General features: G+C 40.4%; 1 protein-coding gene across 1 annotated transcript in view; it reads left to right on the plus strand.

Moving 5' to 3' along the window:
• Positions 1 to 22,898, plus strand: part of LOC130171499 (contactin-associated protein-like 4) — a 100,913-nt gene extending 78,015 nt beyond the window's left edge. The window contains exons 17-24 of the mRNA XM_056379552.1: positions 2,051 to 2,269; positions 7,226 to 7,465; positions 10,309 to 10,533; positions 13,266 to 13,399; positions 14,668 to 14,755; positions 18,680 to 18,895; positions 19,690 to 19,761; positions 22,062 to 22,898. Of these exons, the coding sequence (XP_056235527.1) occupies positions 2,051 to 2,269; positions 7,226 to 7,465; positions 10,309 to 10,533; positions 13,266 to 13,399; positions 14,668 to 14,755; positions 18,680 to 18,895; positions 19,690 to 19,761; positions 22,062 to 22,258 (1,391 nt within the window). The 3' untranslated portion in view covers positions 22,259 to 22,898. The remainder of the gene's footprint in view (positions 1 to 2,050; positions 2,270 to 7,225; positions 7,466 to 10,308; positions 10,534 to 13,265; positions 13,400 to 14,667; positions 14,756 to 18,679; positions 18,896 to 19,689; positions 19,762 to 22,061) is intronic.
• The last annotated feature ends 2,177 nt before the right edge of the window (positions 22,899 to 25,075 follow it).

Here is a 25,075-nt window from a genome sequence, read left to right on the forward strand (position 1 = left end):
AATGCTGTGAAGATTAATGACTACAACAACCTGACAGCCCAGGTTAGCTTTGGAGTTTCGATAACAGTGGGACATCACATACTGTACTTACAGCCCATGTCATAACAACAATGGGGTTTCAATTGGATTTGTGACAAACAGATGAAACAGTAAATTCTCATATCTTTAAAAGGTTCTATATGTACATTTTTGAAATAGCTATATAGTCAACATTAGCATGAACAGCCGGTACCTTACCAGACTAGAAGACACATAGTAAGTTCAGCACCAAACTTAATTTCTTTACTCGCACACTTTGTGATAGTGAATCACTGTAGCATCCAGTCTGACCTCAGTACAACATGGGAGAATGACAAAGTAGCGATTATCAGAGGGCATTTTCTAACCTATTTTCTTGAAAATGCAACAACGCCTGAAGCTCTCGGCAAATGACCACTATGACCACAGCAGGGCTTTGAGCTAAATGATAGCATGCTATGCTCACAATGAGCATGCTAATTATGCTGATGTTTTAAATGTTTATGATGTCCACCATCAGTTTAATGTGATAGCATGCTAAAATTTGCTAATTAGCACAAAACACAAGGTGCATCTGAGGCTGATGTAATTCATGTCATTAGTTTTACAAGCATTTGATCACAAAACAAAATACATTTTTACCTAATGATGGTGCTTGATAAAAAGTTAAATGTCAGCAGAGTATAATTCATTCTGAAGGAGACACACTGTATGTCTGTACCAGATTTCATGTTAGTCCATCCAATAACTGTTGAAACAGACACATAACACAAGCACAAATGTCAACCCGCTGGTGGAAAAGTCAGGGCATGACCAAAGTCATTAGGTCATTTCATGGCAATCTGTCCAATATTTCCTGAAATATTTCAGTCTGGGCCAAAGTGGTGGACCAATCAATCAACCAGTTGCCATCAGAGAAAAAAAAAGGACCAGTAAATGCTGTATTTACCCATGCAAGTAGATCCGAATGAGATAAATAAGCTAATTCTAGCAGATTGCACATTCTGCTTCTCATTCGAAATGAAACTACAAATGTTGCAAAGAATGAATATGTGTAGTAAAGAGCAACTGAAATAAAAGTTACTGGTGTGCCAAGTATAGAGAGCTGAACTGAAGGAAGAGGGTAATAGCTATCGACACACACCACACACACACACACACACACACACACACACACACACACACACACACACACACACACACACAAAGTCAATAGCTGTAGTCTGTTTTCTGCTCTGGGCTGGACTCTGAATCCTCTCAGATTTGTGTCCAGCTGTCTGTCCATCCTGCCAACAGATGGACGGATGGGAGGGAGTCAATTCACACTTCTGCCAACATATGATGATGGAGGACCACGCCTGGCACAGACTGGTGCCAAACTGAGGAAAAATGCTTTTCCTATGAATAATGAGTCTGAAAAAGACCCACATTCTTTATCAGCCTACAGCAGTTTTACAATAAAATGAGATTTTTTTTGAAAGAAAGATTTTAGTCTTAAAGCTCCTTTTGTTGAATTTAACAATTACAAATAGAGAGAATCTAATCCCCCACACTCTTCATAGTCAACCATCACAGTTAACTATGTGGAAATAACTGATAGGTCAGAGTCTTCTGCTGACTGAGACTGTTCCTCCCTGGCTGGATGGATTTCACACATTTCACGTGGAACATCAGAAAAAAATGATGGAACATCAGGAACATACAGCTTTTAGAGTGTCAACATCATTACACACAGGGTCGTGATGGTTTGTTTAAAGTCTGTCTGCATTTAAAGATGGAGTGGTGGCGCCTTTGGAAGTGACATGAGGGATTTACAATGTATCACTCATCAGAGGACACAATTATCTCCAAGTGTCAGGGAAGGTTTGTTAATCAGCCTGTTAGAAAAAACAACAAGAATAAGTCAAACTCACTCTACTCATGTGACAGTTACCCAAACTCACAGCCTGTGTACAACAGCCTTTTTTTGTGTTACCTCACTTTATTTTATCTAATTGTCCTCAATCGTCTGACCTCTCGCCCTCCTCCTCAGCCTCCTCTGAGGTCGTCTTCTCCTTCGACGTGGGGAACGGGCCGCTGGAGGTGCGAGTGGAGACAATCATCCCTCTGAACGACAACCGGTGGCACAGCGTGCGAGCTGAGCGAAACGTGAAGGAGGCGTCGCTTCGTGTTGACGAGTTCCCTGCCGCCACACGCGAGGCCCCTGCTGACGGACACATTCATCTGCAGCTCAACAGCCAGTTATTCATAGGTGGGGACATGGAGTGTTAAATTTGTGTGCATGTGTTTCCAAATGGTTTGAAAATGTTAAAGTAGGAGCATTTTAAAGGCTTAGTAGTCTTGGTCAGGGTTAGTTTGAGGGAGTAGGATTAGTCATACTGTTGAGAGAGTTGTGCTGTTTGAACATTAACCTCATTAGCAGCTGACTATTACTGATAATTGCTGCCATGACTTATCCGCCCGCATCTCAGATTCTAGACATACACTTACAAACAAGCATGCAAATGTGTCCACAGGCACACAAACACAAAGATCTGCTGAGAAAAAGATATTTTTTACGAATGGAGGGAGCCAGGAGATTACAGTCTTTTTGTATCACAGACTCCTCCTAAAGTAGGCTGCTCACAGAAATTAAACCTCAGCAGACTTTTCTTTTTCCATGGGCACAGTAAGTGCTATAAAACCTGCCTGTTTTGCCATGCAGTTCTTCTTGTTAGATAAAAGTTTTGCTGCTGCACCACACAAGTCTCAGATGGGCTTCTGCTGGAGTTTCACCACCAGTGGCAGGCAGCTGCATATGTCTAATAACAGTAGAAATCATCACGGTCTTTTACAACCCAGCTGCCCTGAGGTGCTTAGAAACTGGTGAGTAGTGTTAACAAGTGGGGCTGGTATTGGCTGGGTTGAAACTTTGGTCCTGCACTGGAAAAAGGAGATGCTGAGTCAATACTTTCTGAATACTGAACAATAATTGCCTTTCCTAAATACCGATGTATTATGGTGTAATAGAGTGGATTATGTAGTGTTTGTGAATTTGTGCGTGTGTGTGTAGCCTGCAAAGATCTTAACGGAGCCATATTGAATCATACACCTTCGGCTTTGATCTAATTTGCACAAAAACGGACTCTAAAATCATCTTTAATCAGATGATGTTTAGCTATAATTATGACAAGCAGTGGAAGGTCATGCAAACATTTCATCTGATGACACATAAACTTCAGTACCTTCAAAGTTTAAGGATAAAACAGGTGATATTCTATGATTTTTGCTGTCAACAATTGCCATTAAAAAAAATCCAACACAACAATATGTTAGTCCATCATACTCTCTGACATTCAGCCCCAAGTCCACTCGTTCCCACTGAAGATGTACATTTTAAAAGATTTGTCACAAATCTAAAGTTTTATTTTATAAAAAGGGTCAATGATTTACTAAAATAGCTCACGACTCTGGTTTTTTGGGAACTATTTTCACCTGCCACCCAATACACATTCGATGCTTTAGTGAATATTTAGAAAGGCTTGTGTATGTGGGATTCACTCAAAATAAACTACAGTGGCCTTGTTCGTGGAAGTGGAAGAACATGTCACCCAGAGCAGCAGCAACAATGGAGCTCTGACACAGAGGAATAAGATAATTGGCTGGTTTCGCATTTGTTTTTCACGGGATGTGTGTTGACAGTAAGAAAAACACTGAATATCACCTGCAATATCATTTAAAAAAAGACTTATTTGACTAAATGGCTGGAAGCAGTATTTTTCCTGGTTAATATGCACATTTTGAACTTGAACTGTGAATGTCATATTCAAGCTGCCTGACTATTAGATACTAAAAGACTTTGATGCTTATTTCAAGGAACTCAGGCCTTTTTATACACTTTTCAGCAATCACACTCTTTTTTTTTTATTCCTCTCATCCACACCAGTCGAAACTCTTAACTTCATGTCTTCCTCAGACTTTGATCATTCTGTTCAGCCACTCGCTCTTATCAGTCAAACTGTGTTTGAGGGGGATAAAAATCCATCTTGTATTATGAGGCTTTATCTTTCTGCAAATATTATGGACATTCATTTGTAAACAAACATTTTTGAAGGGAAAAAAAGAAAAAAACACAACCAACAAATAATGATTAGATTGGAGAGATGCAGAGAGATGGAGGTGGACATTGATTGCACGGCTGTGTTGAGCTAATAATCCCCCATCAACAGCTAGAAAGAAGTGACCATGAGTTGCTCTCCTTATATGGGCAGGACTATCCTGGGTGGTGTTTGCCGGCGATGCAGAGGGATTTATATGTTTGAATGGAAATGTGATGGGATTTTTGAAATAGACTGCTGTGGGAGAGGCTGTTTGTGTTTGACAAAGACTTGATTTACCGCAAAGCATTATGCGTTTGGGTGTCTCTACACTCTTGTTTTGGAGAATGAGGATCTGTGTGCTCTAGAAAATTGTTAATAAACCGTAATATTGCCTTGGGTGAATTTATATTACAAAGTTATTCTGGTGCAACTTAATTTATTGCCATAGAAGGGAATTAATTTTGCATACACACTGTGACACACATCTTTACGAGCTGTGCTTAAAATAATATTCATATTAATAAGTCATCATATTGTTATAGTGTCTGTTTTGGGTGACATGAGTGTGTCTGTTCTCTTGCTTAGTTCTTTGTGTCACATCAGAACATAAATGATCAGATACACTGTTAGTCTAGTTTATTAATTTGATGGGGACAAAACAGAGTATGCAACTAATGTGTTGCACAAAGAGTTTATAGCTATGGTTAATTCTCGATTCCTGTTCGTAGTTGGGGATGTATAATGTAATTAAAACAGACAAGTATTTAGTCTTTTTACCAGAACTTTTTTTATTCTAACATCATGAAGTGAGAATCGAAAGCTGTTTAAGTGGCTGAAACTCTCACTGTCAAAATGTGTTTTCTTTTGACTCTTTCTCTGGCAGGTCCTGCCCTTTACTTCTCTGTCTTGATCAGAGGTTCTGCCCCTCGGGAGTCATCGGTCTTTCAGCTAAAGTGCACCAAGGTTTTGATCCCTTTTTGAGGGGAAATAGCTAGCATTTTATAGACACTTAAAATTCTAGCTTTTGCTGGTTAAATCATCCTCAAAAAGACATTTGCTGTGCATTTGTTTCAAACTTCCATCCACTTACAGAATGTTTAAATGGCTCTGTGTGCTCTTAATGTTGTTGTGTGTGTTTTATAACTCTTGCTGCAGAAGGAGACTAGAGTCTCACAGAGGTTGGTGATTTCTTTGAAAAGCTGCTCCAGCTGAACATTTGAAGCTTTTCCAGACTCAAACTGTGAGAGTAATATCCTGCCAATTCCAATCTGGGAAAACAATAACAACCGTCGTGTGGATATAAAATAAGATGTCGCCAGCATGGAACTTGCGGAGAAATGTAATTTAGCCAAGTCTAAACTCTGTGAGCGGTGTGAGGTTGCTATATTAGAGAGTTAAATGTCAGGTTAAAGGAGGTAGCGATAGCTGGATGAACATCAGACACCAGATGGCTAATCAGCCTCCCAGTTAGCCAATCAAGAGCCAGCACAGTGATATAGGCAGTGTCAGTGTATCAGTTCCCTGCAGACCGACATGGCCGACATGGCCCTGTTGGGCTGCAGTGGCATCATGTGACTGTCAATCCCAGTTTACTGCAGAGTAGACAGAGATGGTTAGGCTATAGATTCCAGTCATACAGACACTGAATGGGAATTTATTTGGCAGATAAAGGAAGATTGATGACGTGGGTTAATCGTTGTACTAGGGCAGTGTACCCGCAAAGAAAAGTCACACTACATATTTCAGTGCATCAGCTCTTTCCATAGACTATATAAAGATGGGCATAGCCTCCATGATGTCAATCATAGGTTTCTGAAGAGCGTTTTTGAAGCTCAGATTGGGCTGCCCCACCATCGCCATCTTGGCAGTGCCTGAATCCGCCAGTTAATCCAAAAATTGGCAAAGATGTGGGGTGTGTGTGGAATCAAGAGTCTGGTGCAGGCTGGCTTGTGGGAAGCACATGCTCACCCACCTGTCACTCAAAACAGCACGCCCTCAATCATGCAGAACTTTAGGTCTTCAGTAAAATTTAAACGGTGAGTTAAATAAAAGTTCACCCACCATGCAGATGGCACAAAGTGGGAAACAAATTGTTTTTTTGTACCAGGCTGTAAACATGTTTATTTCTGCTGTAAAGTTGGGCATTTTAACATGGGAGTCTATGGGGATTGACTTGCTTTTGGAGCCAGACTCAAGTGGTCAATTGAGGAACTGCAGTTTTTTGCACTTTGGTGTTGGCTTAATGTTTCAGCTCCGGAGGTTGCTGCTTGGCTCCGCCTCTTGCCCAATTAATATACCTACACCTAGATTGGAACAGTAGGTGTGACACATGGCCTGTTTTGATTTGGTTTAATGAAACTAAATGGCATTTTTCCTTGTCAAACTATTATTCAGTCAGCTTTCTGAGAAAAACCTTGTAAATGGTTACATCTGTCACAGGTCTCAGAAAAGGGACCTAAGAGTAAAAACTCAGGTGGTAGGTGTAAAAGTAAAGATAAAACTTAAAAAAAAAGAAAAAAAAAAAGAAAAAAACACAAGGATACAAAAATCCGTGCAGGGAAACAAAGTACAAAGATTTGGGCTGAGTGAGGCAAAGGCAAAGTCCAAATCTTACAGGCAAGGTCAGACACACAATCAGGCAGGCAGAGAAAAGAGCGCTGCAGAGCCTAGGCACATGGCACAAAGACAATGTGGCAAAGAACAAGTGGAAACGAACCGCTGTGTATACAGTATATACTGGAGTGAATACGGAAATGGGGAGGTGGAGCAGGACAGGTGATTTTACCTGCAGGAAAGGCAGGCAGTTGGGAGGGACAGGGTCTGAAATAATTAGAACATAGATGCATATATGCTGAATGAATGAATGGATGAATAAGCAGACTGAAACTCAAAACCATGGAAACATCTACTCATATGAGTATACTCAAGTGAATACTGTTTATGCTAATGTTATGTAAAAGACTGGGTGAAAGTCATTTTTCCTTATTGTCGCTGTCAATTTTGGGCCAATTATACTATACAAAGGTAGGTAATGTTGAGGCTCTTGAACATATGACATGGATGGGCTACTCTATGTCAGTCAAAGCTGGCAACACTGAATGTGACACAGTATCTGTTTTTGTTGACAGGAGGTACTGCATCCAGACAGAAAGGCTTTCTCGGCTGCATCCGCTCTCTGCAGCTCAACGGCGTCACCCTGGACCTGGAGGAGAGGGCGAAGATCACCCCCGGGGTCCGATCCGGCTGCCCGGGCCACTGCAGCAGCTACGGCTCCCTCTGCCAGAACCAGGGTCGCTGTGTGGAGAAAGACAACGGTTTCACTTGCGACTGTGGTCAGTCTGCCTACACTGGAGCCTTCTGTCATAAAGGTACAGACTCAGACTGAAGACTTCCTGCCAGTATATACACAGAGCCACTGATTCATCGACACTCTGTGTCTCACACAGCAGATGTGATATTGTAGCGTGTTGAATGCAGTAATATTTTAATGTCATTGAAGGGCTGTTTCACTACAGTCCATGTTTAAATAATACAATAAAAGTGACTAGACCAATGTCCCATTCATAAAAAAACTAGTAACATGAACTTTAATTGCTAGTTAAACATAACATTATTTCAGATCTGTAAATGTCTGTTCTCTTCTGACAAAATGACACATTGGATAAATAAACCTCAGAGAAACATGGTCTGACACGTCTTAAAAATTAGAGAAGTCTGTCCTCCAACTTCAAATGGGCTCATTTAGTTTTTCACTTTGACAACTGCCTCGACAATTTAAATTTTACTGTGCATAAGAGAAGAGGAGGCTAATTCAGCATGAAGCTCATTATAGGTTGGGGTCTAAAGAAGGCAGAGTGAAGTGTATGCTATAAAACTGCTCCTGATATCATTCATGGGGCAAAGCATGTAAAAGAGGAGTGGTGACAAGTACTGAAAGATTTAAAGTAGTAGTATTTTCCTGATTATAGTAACACAGATTTCCTTAACACTGCTGTGGTTCCTCATGGTGTTTTCTGCCACTCAATATTGAACTCTTCATCATATGTTATATTACACCTACACACATTTTTTGTCGAATTAAACTGATATTTCTCTCACACGGTATCAGTGTTATATTAGTGTTGTGACTGTTTGATTTGAACAGCAGCCTATTCTGCTTTTTATTACATTTTACTTTGCCAGCGCAGTCTGTGTGTCCCATCCAAAGGCTCTCCAAAGAAAGACGAAGAGATTTGTTTGCCAGTTTGATATGCTAGTCACAGGCAGTGATGCATTAGTCAGACTCACAGAGGAATAATATACCTACATCACACCCACTGCTGCTCTGTGTGAAGGTCCTGTCACTTAAATGTCTCTTGTTACTTTTGGCAATTTCTTAAAATTTTTTCTTATACGATTTTATCTGGTTCACCATCCTGTGGTGTTTCTTTATGTTATTATGATAAAAAGGTACTGGCAGCTCATTGAGCCCCGTCCAGAGATGCTGCAAGTAGGGGTGCTGAGGGGTCTCCGGCTGGCTTCTAAAGGATTCCAGCTAACTCTTAAAACAATAATAAGTTATGTTGTGCTTAAACACAGAGGCTTAAGCTGGTAGATCCCAGCCGGCTTGTACTGCAGTGTATGTCTAGTTAGTTCCACTGTTTTTGTAATTTTGATGTAAAGTGACACCACTCAGCTGCAGCACAGAGCCGCTAATAACAGCCTGAAGTAGCATCCAGGACACACAGCGGGGCTGCTCATCTGTGTGGATGTACTATTTGTGAATATGGCTTTTTTTTTTTTAGTTAATCTTTGCTAATTGTTTCATTTTTGGAGAAGGTAAAAAAAACCAACATGCAGAGAAATCCAAAGGTTGACAGGCCTGCTGTGCGTTGTTACGGCTGCTGAGCTATGATTGGTCAATCACTCTTTGCAGCAGGGAGTTAGTGTCGAATGTTACTAACCCAAAGTTTCTATTATACCTTACTTTTAGGTTTATCTCAGCTCTTTCAGATTATCACATAGAATAAGAACTTCAACATCAGGAGGACTTGCAATGCAGCAAGTATATTCATCTGTAAACCAATTGATTCATGTTAAAGCTGTACAAAACACAATCATTATGACCCATCATGCCCTGGTGCTTTCATAGGGTGGAGAGAGTACAGACCAGACAGTTTTCTGAAGAGAATCCTTCAGTCGGCAGACACTGGACTAACCCTGACCGTCTGTCTGGTTCACTGTCTGCACATTCGGCCTCTCAACACTCATTTTGAGTGGGTCACAATGAGCCCATTCTGCCATGAAGGTCAAGCATCAGGATTATCTTAAAGGACTCTTCTAGACCACCGTGCCATTGTGTCCACCACGTGATGCATGGAGGGCTTGTTTGCCAGTGTTAAAAGTCAACATAATGTCAAAGTCAGTCAGTGCTATAGAAATAGATTATACTATGTTGTTAAATTCTAAGACTGTTAATTTCCCAAATAAACCACAAAGTAATGAGATATTGTATAAAGGGAAGTGAAGGTGTACCTTGACTACAGATTAAGTAGTGCTGAAGACATTACGGTAGTTTGTTATACACTGACCAAGCACTTTATTAGGAACATACTAACACTGGGCAGGGCCTCCCTCTGCTCTCAAAACAGGCTCATCTCTTCGTGGCATGGATGCCACAAGATGCGGGAAACATTCCTTTGAGATTCTGCTCCGTGTTGGCGTTTATTGCATTTACGCTGAGAATCTCCCGTTTTACCACATCCCAAAGGTGTTCTACGGCAGCCCACTGTACGCAGCACTGTACGACTTCTGCTTTGTGAAACGCTACATTGTGATGCTGGAAGTAGCTAGGAGATGTTGATCATGGTCAGTAACAATATTCAGATAGTCTGCATTCAAATGGTGATTGACTGGTGTTAATGGGCCCAAAGTGTGAAAAGAAAATATTCCCCACACCATTACACCACAACAACCACCAGGCTGGCCTGTTGACACAAGACAGCTTGGTGTCCATGGATTCATGCTGTTGACACGAAATTCTGACTCAACCATCAGTAGAATTCCAGATTCATCAGAGCCGGTTACGTTTTCCCAGTCTTCAACTGTACAGTTTTGGTGGGCCTGTGCCTTCTGCAGCCTCACATTCTTGGCTGACAGGAGTGGAACGTATTTTATAGGAGACAAGTTTAACTAGTCGACTCCACCACTGACACCTCCCTTTAACTTTCAGAGGTATCGGCCAGCTTTAAGTCGACAGTGTCCATCGCCTACAACCTCAAGGAGCCGTATGAACTGAGCAGGAACAGCAGTGCCTGGCCTTCGTCCATCTACTCTGATATGACCCTGAGAGGAGAAAACATCTCGCTGAGCTTCAAGACCCTCCAGAGTCCTGCTCTGCTGCTCTACGTCAGCTCTTTCTACAGGGAATACCTGGCTCTGCTTATCAACAACCATGGTGAGCAAATGCAAATGGATTTTTCTTCTTTTTTTCATTTATTTTCTTTCATTTGTTTTGTTTGACCAAATTGTCCAAATTTCTTTTGGCAGCCGCTCCTCTTATCTCATCCTTCCTGCATTAAGTTCTGTTCAGCTCTCTTCTCCTCTCCTATCCTCTCCTCTCCTCTCTTCCTACCTCTTTAATCAGTCATCCTCTGCTGACTCCTTCTCCAATTGTTATGCACAATGTCAGGATCAAAGAAAATGTTTGGACCAGTTACTGTTAAAGGGGACCAATTATGCTTTTCCATATTTTCTGTCATATGTATAATGTGACAGCCTCGGATGTCCATATTAAATGTGTCCAAAGTTTTAAGTAATGAGACAAATTTATATATATAAATAAATAAAATAAAATAAATATAAAAATGTAAATAATCCCTGTGAGATAAAAGCTCTGGCATCATTCTGCTCTGAAAACTAGATTTCCAACATTTTCTTTCACGACGAGCTGACGTCATCCGCTCCAGGCAGAGCTCCAGGCAAAGCTCCAGGCACAACTCGCCCACGGAGTTCAGGGTTAATGTACTGTTATTAATGTTAATTTACTCCAGAATACAAATTACCGGTTTACTATACAGTCGTTTGGCGACAGCAGAACATTACCTTTGGAAATTCCTGTCAGCAGACTTTTCCACTTCAGTCGGCATTTTAGAGCATTCACCACACATACACCTATTAACAGGGCCATTGGCAGATTGTGTAACCTTAAGAAGGCAGATGGAAGTGAGACTCTATCCTGCCAGGCTACAAACTATTTGCTAGTGGCTGAACCTCAGTGGTTCGGACCAATCGGCATCCTGTTAGGTAGGAACTACTGGCAGCTACGGTGGTTTCATAGGTGTGATGACAGCGAGAATTGACTGGTAACAACAATGGCGCCTCCTAAAGATGTTAGCGTAGATGCTGCTATAGCAACCGCTGCTGGAGGATATTTCTTCTGCAAGAGTTTGATTTACCGAGTGGCTCCACTGGTAGTGAAAAATAATGGGTCAGGCTGTGATAAATGATGAGACTGATTGTTCTTAGATAGATCACCTTCCAAGAATTTTTTTTTGAAAGCGCCGGCCCTTTTCCAAACAGTTTCTAACAAAGCCTTTACAGATGGTTCTGTGTAACAATGTCCAATTAATGATGTTATGTTAATTATTTATTGTTACGTAAGAGGATGAGGCAGTGCACCCCTCTCGACAGGCTTCTGGAAGTTGACCAATCAGAAGATATTGTGCTTTTAGGGAGGGGGCTTTAAAGAGCCTGGAGCTGATATTGCTTGTTTCAGTCAGAGGCTCAGCCAATGGGCTGCATAACAGGCAGCTTTGGATAAATAAGGGGTTTCTCTTGAATTGTGAATCATGCAAAGCTACTCTAGGGGAATCCCAGAATAAAAGATCTAAAGCAGGAAATGAGCATAATAGGTCCCCTAAATTCTTTTTAGCAGCGTTCTTGTCATTGTGATTATTTATTGTGTTCAAATTTTCATCACTCGCTTCACTGTAGAGCTTTACATAGCTCCACTTGGCAGGAAAAGCAATTCCAGCACTCCTGCACTACATAATAGGATTTGCTGTTATCCACTGTCTGTGGCTTGTAACTGTAACTGAATTACATGTTATTTTTAACTAGCGTGAACTGGAGTTCAGGTGTGACAGGAGATTTTTTTTTTTTGTCATTTTGAACAAAATCTGTCGTCATGATGGCAAAAATTAGCAAACCTAAAACCTGGTTAGAGGTACTCTATCAGCCATTAGGAGAGATATACTTATAAATTCTGCTGTTAGACAAAGCTTTTTTAATTACTCAGAGAGAGCTGAGGGATGGCAGGTTTTGAATAGCTGATCAAGTCATCATCAGGCATCTGCACTCTTGCTGAAGTATCTAATTAAATCCCAGAGAGAGGTTTCACTTGGAGGCTCCAAAAAATGGCTTTTCTCATGTTTCTGTCTTCTGCTGCTGCAGTAACAGAAGCCTCAGCTGCTGCACACTGAGAAACATCAGTATCCGAGTATCTCGCTGAGAGACTGACACACCCTGTGCCCTCTCCACCACTGCTTTTATTATCAACATGTGCTCTTTTGATAATGGAATTGCTCCCTATTAGCATGTATTTGGGGGGAAAAGAGTCATAATTAGAAAAAAATAGAAAGGGCATTAAGTATTATGTGTTTGAGGTTTTTTTTTTTTTTTTTTTAAGCAAGATAATTTCCTATCATTTGTACTAATCTTTAAAATCTGCAGACATCTCCAAGCATTCAAATTATCTCAGTCGTGGCTCTTTATTAAGTTTAACACTGTAAAAGACTGGGAAATTAATTTTATATCTTGAAGTGTTAAACATAGAGATAAAGTATTAATCCTCACAGTATTAATCAGTTTGTAGCTTCTTAATTCAGCTGCTGGTATCTTGGAATATTCACATATCTGGATGAAATGTTCTTTCTTTGAAGGAGTGAATACATGTGAATACCAAATATGTCCTTAAATGTGAGCCAAGCATGTGGAGATTTGAGTAAAATGGCTTAAACTAAAGACTAATTACATTTTTTCTTGGGTTTCCGTATCATGTCGCATCATTTAAAGTCAGCTCAAATTGATATTTTGCATTTTTACTGTTCTCTTTCAGGTTCGCAACTTGATTCTGAATGAACACCTGAGTTCATGCTTGTTCTGTTTCGTTTTGTTGTGTTTGCAAAGATGAGCTGGAGCTGAGGTACAAGTTGCACAGCAGCAGAGACGTTGAGGTGTTGGGCAGCAGAGTTATGAACTTGGCTGATGGACGCCTGCACACAGTGGCCATCAGGAGACTGGCAGACACTGTCTCTGTGCAGGTAAACACACACACACACACACACACAACAAATAACTGTGTCACACACATCGCCACAAGCTGGGCTGTTTTTGTACACAGAAACTGTGAACCAAAGAGTAGGAAGAAATCTTTTCTAATCAATTTACCACTTTAAAGGTCTGTCACAATGATGTCAACTGTATATATAACTGTCAAGCCTCTGCTCACACTCCACTAAATACCTGATACTTGAGAGAGGATGATAATTGATGATCTGCACCCTGAAATGAAAAGCCAAATTTAGATCTACAATGTGGTGTTTTACAGTTGCCATTCACTGTGCTCCTAGTTACTGTTACTGTCTTGTCTTTGGATATATCTGGAAAGGCTCAAGGGCTACAGTGCTGATACATTTGAAGACTGATTTGAGAAAACAGAAATGAATGAAGCTCTCAGAGCTCAGTAGATTGTATCTTTTCAGGATGTGACAGTGAAGCCAGTGGGCAGGATTTCAGTCCATTATTTTCAGAGCCTAACTGTATAATGATGTGACGTGTGTGACTGTAGATGGTGATGCCTGAGCCCATACTGTCGTACAACATGAACAATGAGAGGAAACCATAGAGTGCCTGAATAAGTGGTGCCTCAGTGGGTATGTAGTGGCTGATTAAATTGTGAATCTAAAATTATTCCCAAGTCGTTTACCTCCTTTGATTTTTCATCATCATATTCATCAAATTATTATCGTATTGAATAAAAAAGTGGATGTCTGACTGAGGGCACCAAACGGCTCCGACCACACAGAAAAATTCATGTTGAGGCTACTTTCTGTTTCTCTGTTTTCTACGGCTCCATTTCAGTCTCAGGTTGATCAACATCGACAGATCTCTTATTGATGAATGATTCACCAAAGCTCAGATCTGTGTTTGCAAGCAACACGCCACACCCTCTGTTTTATTATAAAGAGCGCCTCTCTCTCTCTGGGGCATTTACCACCTCAGACCTGCTCTACTTAGGCTTCTCCACTCGGCCACTGTGAACCACGGCATCCTCACGGGTCTGTTGGTTTCCAGCTTTAGGGCTGAATCCTATTAAACATGTATTGCAGACTTGAGGTCAAGCCTCCGGCTGGCTTTTCATGTTTAATTGCTCAATTTTCTGCAGCCATGTGTTGAAGTTTCCTTCACCGAGCAGCCCTTGTTTAAACACTGAACAATGAAGAACTCAAGAGTTTGTCACAGTTATCAGTCTTTGCTTTCTCCTTGCTGAGCTTTTACTTCCACAGACGTGACTTGTACTGTCTTTCAGATTGACCAGAATGCCAGAGAGGACTTCAACCTGACATCTGATGTGGAATTCAACAACATCAAGTCTCTCATCCTGGGCAGAGTGCAGGGTAAGTGAGGCTCTCTCCTAGGGCAGACACCACTTAGACGGACTCATTTGAATAACAGCGATGAGATGTTTGGCCTCATGTGACATAAAGCTGTTCTGGAGCTTTCTGCTCTTTTCTGTTCATCATTTTAGGTGGACCAGAGGGAAAGCCGCAGTCTTCCCAACAGCTGTGGCGCTTTTAAAAACAAGTTGACATCCATATTCAAATAGTCACAGGGAGAGCACTTTACTAGGGAGATACAAAATAAGAACAACCTCAGGAATGACTAAAGATGGAGTCACCCACTTAAGTCTCAGTTATGTGGCATTAGCTGCATTTCAGAGCGGTGCGGGAGGGTAAAGCCTCAGTGTAAATGGCATTGTTTTTTCTCTAATGCAGAAGTTCAGCAAATGCAGTAAATGCTGCTGAACTTTTATCTGTGTTATCGAAGCGGTGAATAATACAGTCTTTATGTGTGTCCCGCTGAGCGGGTCTTTAGACAGCTGCAATGGTAATAACTTCAGAAAAAGGTCCTTCACTTTGTATGGTAATGAGGAGGGATTGAAAAGAACAAATTACTTAGAAGATTGAAGTCAGCACCCTGTGATTCAGCATAACAACCAATGAGTCCGAGCTGCTGAGGGTGGGGGTCAAACTAAACCAGGAAGTCAGACGGTACAGTTCAAACTTTATCTGCATGACGTGACACTGTATTTCACAGGACTCTTGACACTCGTTTCAACCCAGGGGTTTCTTTTGAAGGGGAAGAGTTGTGGTGACCTCTGCTACATCTGGAGAGCACCCTCTGAGACAAATTGAGAGGAAAGCTGCTATAAACATGTGGGGCTGTGAGAGGGTTGGATATCAAAAGAGATTCTCAATTAAAAAATATTTGAAATTTATAAGAACTGGGGATTTGTTGTTAATAAATTCCACTTCTTTATGAGTTATTGTCACTGTACAATTCATTATCCCTGAACTTAAATCTGGATTTATAGTTGATGCAAGGGGTTAACAGCAATTTCACTATAGATAACTACTGTCTAGGCTTTGACTTATAGTCCAGAGTCAGATTTCACCTATTGAAATCACCTCTGCAATCAAGATGTAGCGATATAGAGCGACAGTGGGCTACAGATGCACTTATAGAACTGGAGTTACATTCAGGTAACTTGTATTTTGCTTCATCTTATTGTTGAATAGGAGACTGTTGTCATTCTTTACATTCTGCAAGTCACTGTTACTCAGAGCGATGATCGTGGTGAGAGGGTTTTTACTTTTTTCAACTAGCTTAACATGGTCATCATGAATGACACTCTCCTCTGCCACTGGAAACAGCCCATACTGACTAAACATATAATGGCCCCGACATGTAATATAATTTTTGACTAGGTGAATGTCAGCTATGCTGTAGCTGTGGCGGCTATATGCATGGGCTCCAAAGCTACACTGTAACCCCTTAACAATATAATATAGATACAGCTTGACTCTCACAAAATGGCCAACTAGAGAAAGTACGCAAACATCAGGCAACGTCACAGTAACGGTTCGTTCATACATACAGATACAAAGCAGGTGGCCATATAAGCCTCTCATGAATCTGTAGTTCTGTGACAGAAACGCAGAAGAATCACAAGCGCTCTGTAATTAAACACACACTCAGAAACACCAACTTGCTGTTTATTGCAGCCTGAATCTACTCGAAATGAAGATGTTTTTGTCCTCAACTTATAGTATTTGGTTTATTTTCTGGCTTAAATGCTATACAAAGAATTGCAACTACTGTAAGTGTCAATAAGAACCAAATCAGAAAAACTGGATTGGACTAGAATCTGTTGAAACTATTGAATATCCAAACCCTGGGCTGAGAGGATGAATGGTTTAAGAAGTGCACTCACAAATGTATTTTAGGTTTATAGCTGCTAGATTATTTACAGTTACTCCTGACAGCAAGTTTTGACCATGAGGAATTTAATGGGTTTAATGCTTTATTCAAGCCAGCGCATGGTGCACATGTAAGAAACAGATATAAGCTGATACTTGCCCCGTTTTTGGGTTTAGCTCCTTGCTGTTTTTTTTTTGTTGATGACCCAGGCTGTGTTAATATGTGAACTAACCTTCCCTCTGCTGAGCCAGAGGACTCAGACAGTCATATCAGTATCACAGAGGCAGCAAGATAGTTGATATCCTGTCACTCCCTGCCAGCCCTGTCATCCATCAGCCTAACTAATGGACCAGAAAAGAAAGGAGAGACTGAGATGCTTGCAGAGAGAGACAGGCAGAATGTGATAGAGAGCGAGGGATGGAGGGGGAGAGAGATGGAGATACACAAAGAGGTGGAGGTTTAGGGCAGCAGGAGGGTGGAGGTGGACGGTAATCTTCAGTTCATGGATGAAGAGGCCCGTGCTGTCAGTTTGACTGCTCGTGCAAACATCCAAACCCTTCTTAGTGAAGTCACAGACTCGCCACTTTTAAAACTCAGTAACACTGGTGATTCCTTTTTTATAAGGAAGAATATTAAAAATGTTACCACATCAAACCATATTCTTTTTGTTTACTTGTTGTATTTTGTCATGAATCTTTATTTAAAGAGGATACAATACAATACAATACCTCAGAAACAAACTCCAGCGCCTACATGTGCTTTAATTCATTCTAAAAGTGAAAGGTAGCGATAGAAAAAAGTGAGTGTACTTATAATAAATACACTCACAAAAAGAAATAATATGGTAATCTAATGCACCACCAGATAATCTAATGCTCCAGCTGTAACATAAATCTGCTGTGTTATTAGGTTTTTCTTCCATCTCAATCATTTGCCCCCCCCCCCCCCCCCCCCCCCAGACTAATCTATAGGCGACACACATGTCAAGAGATATATAATTCAAAGTCAAATTATTTCCTGCTGCCGGGAGGATCACATGCAATTTAAAGCTCAATCAAAGCCTGATCATATACACAACTGATAAACAGCCCTATGCAGCCAGGCCACTCTGCAGTGTCCCATTTATGTGCTGAAAAGTTGTTTCTCTGGTAATAACTTAGATGACTGGAAATGATGTGCTCTGTAATCAAACTGTACTGCAGGAATCATTATAGTTTACTCTGACATTTATTGCTACTGAAGATTTTATTTAGTACCTACTGTCACAAACAGTGATGTTGTGAGCACATTACATACTCCACATGTGGGATCGCTAGGTCTCCTGAAACCTAGCAGCCAAACCTATTTAACTTTTCTCTGGATATTCATGGTCCACCGAAGATGCAGCTACACCTAGTGCATCTGTTTACAGTGCAGCCAATAATTTTAAATAAAGAATAATAAAGAAGTCAGCCAATAATAATTGAAATCTGATTTCCCTCTTCACGTGGTGCACATAGTTTTCCTCACTACAGCAGTGCAGAGAAAAGTACATTCCCATGCTGAAGAGTTGGTGTGCAGCATCACTGTGGCTGCACCTTCTGAGTGAGGAGTAAACCCTGAGATAAAAAATCATTACAAACAAGTATGCTGGATTAAATACCTGCATCGTTTCCTGTGACCCATTTGGGTCTCAAGGGTATTTGCCTGAGGAAGACCTGTAGTTGGTCGAAAATGTCACTAATAAAAATTAATGGGAGCTGTGATTCCAGCGTGAGCGTGCTCTCTGGATTGCTGTTTTATTGATTTTTTTTGGATCCATCATCTATACCACTGAGGTTTAGTGGATGTGTACATGATTGCTGTAATTTAAGATCATTTGAATCCCACACAGGAATGTCAGGCTCTGCTGCTAACAATGAAAACCACTACACAGGGAAGTACAACCTAGATGGGTGCTACTTATCATCACACCGTGGTCTCATCAAGATGAAAGTAATATTCATTCAGATGAACCACTAGATGTGCAGGTGGATCTCACTGATAACAAATCTGTCTTCTCTCTCTGTGTCTGTGTTCAGAGTCTGATGAGCTGGATGCAGAGCTATCTGGGCTGGCCTCTCTCGGGTTCACCGGCTGCCTGTCAGCTGTTCGCTTCAACTCCATCAGTCCTCTGAAAGCTGCTCTGCTGCACTCTGACAGCCCCGTCACTGTCACCGGCCCATTGGTCCAGTCGAGCTGTGGGTCCTCCTCTCCAGCCAAGCCCTACGCGGCAGAAACCACACACTCCTTATCAGGTACGAGGAGCAGACTCCTTCAGACCCCTTCACTTGTCAGGTTTTGTCATGTTGCAGCCTTATGCTAAAATCCTTTCAATCCATTTGCAAAAGTGAACGTGTCTGAAGCAGGGTTTGAACTGAACCACCACACCAATTTCATTTGGTGTGTTTTACCTTTAACATTAGTTTTTATAACAGACACCTTCTTTGTTTTCTCTCAGGAATTCAGGAGTTTTATCTGTTGGGTAATCGAACAATATTAAAATACACGTGTGCCCAACACTTCAGTTCAATGAAGCACGTGCCCTTTCACCCTGGAGAAAGAGTTGGCCCCCCTGATTGTCATTCACATAGTTTCTGAATGCCTGGTATGTCTTTAGAAAACACCCCACTCTTCTCCCAGTGTGGGAACCTGTGTGTTATGCCTTTAATATTATTCTTAGGGCTGTTCATTAGACTTTTTTATGGGCTCATTAACCATCCCTCTCAGTAAGCAGAAAGAGTGATGGCACTACGAAAGATGAGATTAGTCAGACAAGTCTAGTGAATTCCTTTTAAGGCTTTGCTGAGGCTTTCAACAAGCCCTGTCTGCGCTGACTGATGGTTCTCACACTGACTTTACCTTTCTCCTTATCTGCCCTCACAATCCTTTACCTCATCTTTTCCTTTTTTTTTTATTCTTGAATTTTCTAACTTCTCTTCTTTTTTGTTCTCTCTCTCTCCCTGTCATCTTTGCTCTACTTTCTTCCTCCTCTGTATCTTTATTTGTCTTCATTTGATTCCTTTCTTGCTTTTTTTCCTTCTCTCTACAGAACAACCTGGTTCAGTGGATCCAGGTCAACCTTTAGTCAACACCATGAGGAGTGACTCAGCTCTAATCGGAGGTAATGCAATACATCTCAGCAGAAACGAGAACAATTCATTAAAATATCAGACTCAAAACTTTGTTTGGGAAGATGTAGTGAAATATCAGGTGTAACAGCAGTCTGATATTTAACAGGAAATAATCTAAAGAAATATGTTCGATTAGAAGGATAGAAAAGCGAGGAAAGTAAAGTTTTGATCTTTGAGGCGAAGGAAAAAACAGTGAGAAGTAGTGGCGTAACTCGGTCTGAATTCACACAACACATGAAAACCTTTCAGTCTTGTTTTTCCATTTTAAAGCCACTAATGCAGAATTAAACTGAAGCAAGCAGTATTTAATTAGCTCCTCTAAATAAAACCAGCAGCTTGGGTCAAAGTACTTGAGTTTGTTTATAGACAAAGTGTATCAGTTATTGTAGTACTTTTGACAGTTTGTAGTGTGTAGTGTTTGTAGTGCTATTTTAGATGAAGATGAAAACGTCTGGAGGGTGAAGAGTGACAAAAGCCACACTGTCCCAGAACAATACACATGCAGATATCAATGCTGAGCTGCAACGTGAAGACTGTGCTTCTGGATCCATTAATTAACACACAATAGAGGACAGAAATAGTCTGATTTAATCTTCCAATTTTGTCTTTTACATGTAAATTACTTTTTTTTTTCTTTTTTTTTTAAGTATCCTTCAACAGTCACAGAAAACTTAATTACACAGGGTCTAATCTGTAAGTTTTACCATTCAAAGGACTGAAGTTACCTGCTTGAATGGTAAATGCTTTATATTGTGCTATCAAACATTTAAACATAGATGTTGGCATTTGGTACAGTATGTGTTTAGTTGGTACAAAGTTGATATAATTATAGCTGCATGGTTGATATTGAAGATTTTTTTTATTATAGCTGTTTCATTGACTCAGGTTTCTCCAGTTTGAGTTTTGATTTAAATATTTTGTGAAGGACCACAGTTATGAGTAATGATCTTTTCTTCATCCCTTGATACTGTTGCCACAGCGACACTGTCCCCTGTAGTGTCTCTGTTGCAAATGGGTCCATTTTTAAACACTGCCAGGCCAATCACACATGGCCAAGCTGCCATCTCCTGCAGAAATCTAGCTCAACAAGTTCCCTGTTAACATGAAGTTTAAAGGCATAATTTGATATTCACGGCCTGGTTAATGAACAGTTCAAGCACATATCTCTTCTAAATGAACATATTTACATTTCTGTGTGCCATAACATGTGGATTTGTGAGATTTAGAGGTGTTAGTTGTTTTTTTTTCTTTGTAGAGAGCCAGATTGTCTCATCTTGCGTCTAGTCTTCGTGGTAAGCGAGGATAACTTACTCCTATGGCTCTCCATAATCAACAACTCTGTTATTTGGCTGTTTCCCTGATCAATGGGAACAAGCTGTTATTCAACCGCATGATCTGTCTCTACCCTGAAATTACAGGCCCTTCTCCAAGCTGTCCTTTGTAGCTCAAATTTTAGAAAAAGTGGTTGCTAGGCAGCTCACCACTGCAATAGATGGACATAATATTTTTAAGTTTCAGTCATGGCTTCTGCCACTTGCACTCGACAGAAACAGCTCTTCTTATAGTTTTGCCTCTGGACCACTATATCTTGGTTGATAGGCTTGCCTTTGTGTAATTTCTCTATTTATACTGTTTTTTTATTATTTATCTCTATGTGTAGTGCTTAGTGATGTCTCTGCCCTTGAGAGGTGCTATAGAAATAAAGTACTTACTTAGCTCAATCCCTAAGTGCCTTCGCAAAGTTTTCTTGTCAACAGACAAATGTTATATTTAAATCGATTGTCCCTCACCAAACTCACATTGTGTGTATCCTTCCTTGAAGTCCTACAAACGTGTTGAATGTGTGTCCTTCTGTATAAAACTTTTTTTTTATAGTATTTAGAAAATCTGCATTGTTTACGGCCATATTTACTTGATGGCAGTTTTTCTTCTTCTCTGCCTTTTCTAACACATTGCTGCATGTCTTGGCACATCAGCCACCTGACAGTCAGAAGAGTTTTAAACCACTGTAAAGATTGCACATGCATCCTTGTGTATGTGCACAACATGAAGAAAACAGTGACCTACTTATTAAAAACTGCTGTAAGGTGCTACTAGAGGTCTCCCCACAGGTTACCTTTGACACATGGATGTGAGAATGGTATCCCTCCACATCTATGTAATTCTTGGCAAAAAAATATGTGTTTGTAGAAATCAGATTACTGCAGAAAGCCGCCAATAACCTGGTTACTTATGTTCATACATGTGATTTTGAAGCAAAAGTGTTTTTGTGCATTTCTGTGTTTTTCAGGTGTGATCGCCGTGGTGATCTTTGTCACTGTGTCTGCGTTGGCGATCATGGCCAGATTCATCTGCAGCAGAAAAGAGACGTATCGAAACCAAGAGGTCAAAGCAGCGCAGCCTGAAGACAGCCACGAGTTCCCCTTCAGCAGCCAGGCGGACTCTCAGAGCGCCCCCAGTGAAAACCAAAAGGAGTATTTCATTTAGCAGGAGCCCTGACCTCCCATTGACCTAACAGGACAGAGCGGGATGACTTAGAGACACCACAGAGCCCTTCAGCCGCTGGTACCAGAGCATCAACAGAAGTCAGAAACAGAACAATCCATGAATTTTATTTATTCCCTTCTGTTTGTACATATTGTCCACTTTGCACAAACTGGCAAAAGTGTTAAAAGTGTATTTTAAGTGGACTTTGAGTCGTCAATGCTCTTGTTTTGAGGATGTAAATATTTAAAAATGTAAATGTCGATTTGTCTGCCTACAACACTATATTTCTCTGTCATATTGAAATGTTGCAAATAATTTATTAGAAGGAAAAATGCAGAATAGATGTGATGATCAAAACACAACTTTGCTCCTGTTAAATTGGACTCTTGGACTTGATTTATGAGCAGCAACTTTTTTTCTACAAGGATGATGAACCTCCTGTGAAATCTGAGATGTCAGAGCCATATGTGTGAAAATATGAAGAGACGGATTCAGCCGAGTGGAGGATTGACGTGCGTGTTTCACATGCGAGAACCCAGCCAAAGCACAGTCCCAGAATCAACTAAAATCCAACTGAATAAATCATTTCAACACCTGCTGTATATATGAATACAAAATTAAAGTCACTCTTAAAAGTTTACTTCCACACTTTGTCTTTGAGTTAGTCAGACAGCTTTTATGTTACTCACTGTGCTTTTCTTTATATCAAAAGAAGGAGCGAAAGCTTTTCAATAAGACCAAGATTTCTTTTTATTTTTTTGGATGACTTCCTGCTTGTACCACCTGCCGTGAGCAGCCAATGCCAGAGCTCTAAAAAGTAGCTTTCAACAGCAAAACGTTTAAGCAGCACAGGCTATATAACACTGTCACCTTTTTGCACACATTTAATGTGATGTGTGCTGAAGCACTAATCTGTGTTTGCCTGGCAGGTTGGCTAAGAGATAATCAGAACAGGAAATGGAAAGAATTGTAGAGAAGCTGAGATATAAATGATACAATGAAAGGCAGCCATCCAAATATTAGTGTTGGATATTTATTCTTCAGTCTGTGCAATGCTTTGGATCGTGGGTGGGATTTAAAGGCAGGAGAAAGTAGAAAATGTTTTTGTTTTTTTTTTCCAACACAGTATGGTTTCATGCACTATGATTTTATCTTGTTACACCTGAACTGAAGCATTTGTTGTTTGTCTCTCACACTGTGATTTTCACATGAACAAATATCTTTTTTGATACTCCAACACAGAATAATCCCACACAATAATGATGCACACTTTCATGAAAGCATTTACATTTGCTCTTCTAAACACCTGCTGTCTGGTAAATTTCTGTGGCTCAAATAAAGAGATGCATTTTTATTTTCCTGGGAAGGCAACAGGAGCACAGAGTAACACTGCGCATAAAGAAAAAAAAACATAACAGATCCAAACTTTACAATAGAGATTCCAGGGAGAAAAAAAAAAAAAAACAGCACTGGAGACAGTGTTTGATTGACAGGCAATGTACAGCAATATCATCTGATGGGTTTTGCTTCCTGCATGAGTTTTTTTATTTATTTCTTTTAAGAAATATTTAAGACTAAGCTTGTTCCTGTGACTGAGGTCGAGCACCATCTAGGTATTCGCTGGCCAAATTTTCAGACTCAACGCTGGCTGATTTCATCTGCGGTGTCCCGATCATAATCAGACAGAGCACAGGCAATATTCTCTCCTGCCAAATTGTCATCCTGGCCGGTGTCAACACGGAAACACTGTTTTCCGTATCGACAGTGACATGCTACACTTGTTTGCTCCTCCAACCTGATGTCGGCCTTCAAAAAGTAAATGTTGCTCGGTCAACATAAATCCAAACCCACATCAGGCCTGTTTTATTTTGAAAGAATTCCCCATGTGGAATTCACTGCTGCTTGTGGGCAGCGGTACAAGTACGATGAAAACATCTGTTATGGCGACTGTGTTGATATGTGTATGTTAATCAAATTCCCCCTCGTCACTGTTATGTAAGCTGCAGCTACGACACTGATTCAGTAGTGTTGGATAATGTCTTGTCTTGAGTACGAGATTCACTCTTCTTCACTGAAGACATTCTGGCTTTACTATAGAAAATAGGCACTTTGGGTTAAGCACCTATAAAAAGAGTATGATGTTTACAAGCTGTCCTACAATGATATTTCACTCTGCATGTCTTATTGACTGCATTAACACTGTCAATCTGGGATCAATGTGTTCACACAAGTCATTTCTCAATAACAGAGTCCCAGTACGAATGTTATCGCAGCCTCGCTGTCCTCTGTCACACCCTCGTCAACAGCCAGGACAAGTGTAAAGGAGAAGTTTGAATATTTGAACTGGTTTTTTCAGCTGAATATCTAAGGAGTCACATTCCCGTCTGACTGACAGTGGATGACTTTCTTGTGCTCCCGGTTAGAATAGAAATGAAAAACTGCAACTACAATAATGTGCCAATGATGTATTTGTGAACTATTGTAATAGCTATTAGTGACACTGAGTGATTTTCTGTAAATCAGTCTAAGGTTTTCTCTATTAAGATGATTTGAGTAATTGCAATTATTTACTCCATAATAATAAAATAGCTTTTTTTTTCAAATACTGAGATGTGTTTAATTTGACCAGAATTTTTCTAGTAAAGATTCTGTAACTCGCAACATGACACACACTTTCTCTTGAAAATTGTTGAGGCAAGTTCATTGAAATTAGTATTGGCTGAAATAAATTTGAGATATGGAAATGAGACAATTAGAAATTGAATTTGTTTATACAAAACTTTCTTATTAATATGAAGATGCATTTGAATTAATCAG

This window comes from Seriola aureovittata, chromosome 6 (genome assembly GCF_021018895.1).
Source record: "Seriola aureovittata isolate HTS-2021-v1 ecotype China chromosome 6, ASM2101889v1, whole genome shotgun sequence".
Lineage (NCBI taxonomy): Eukaryota > Metazoa > Chordata > Actinopteri > Carangiformes > Carangidae > Seriola > Seriola aureovittata.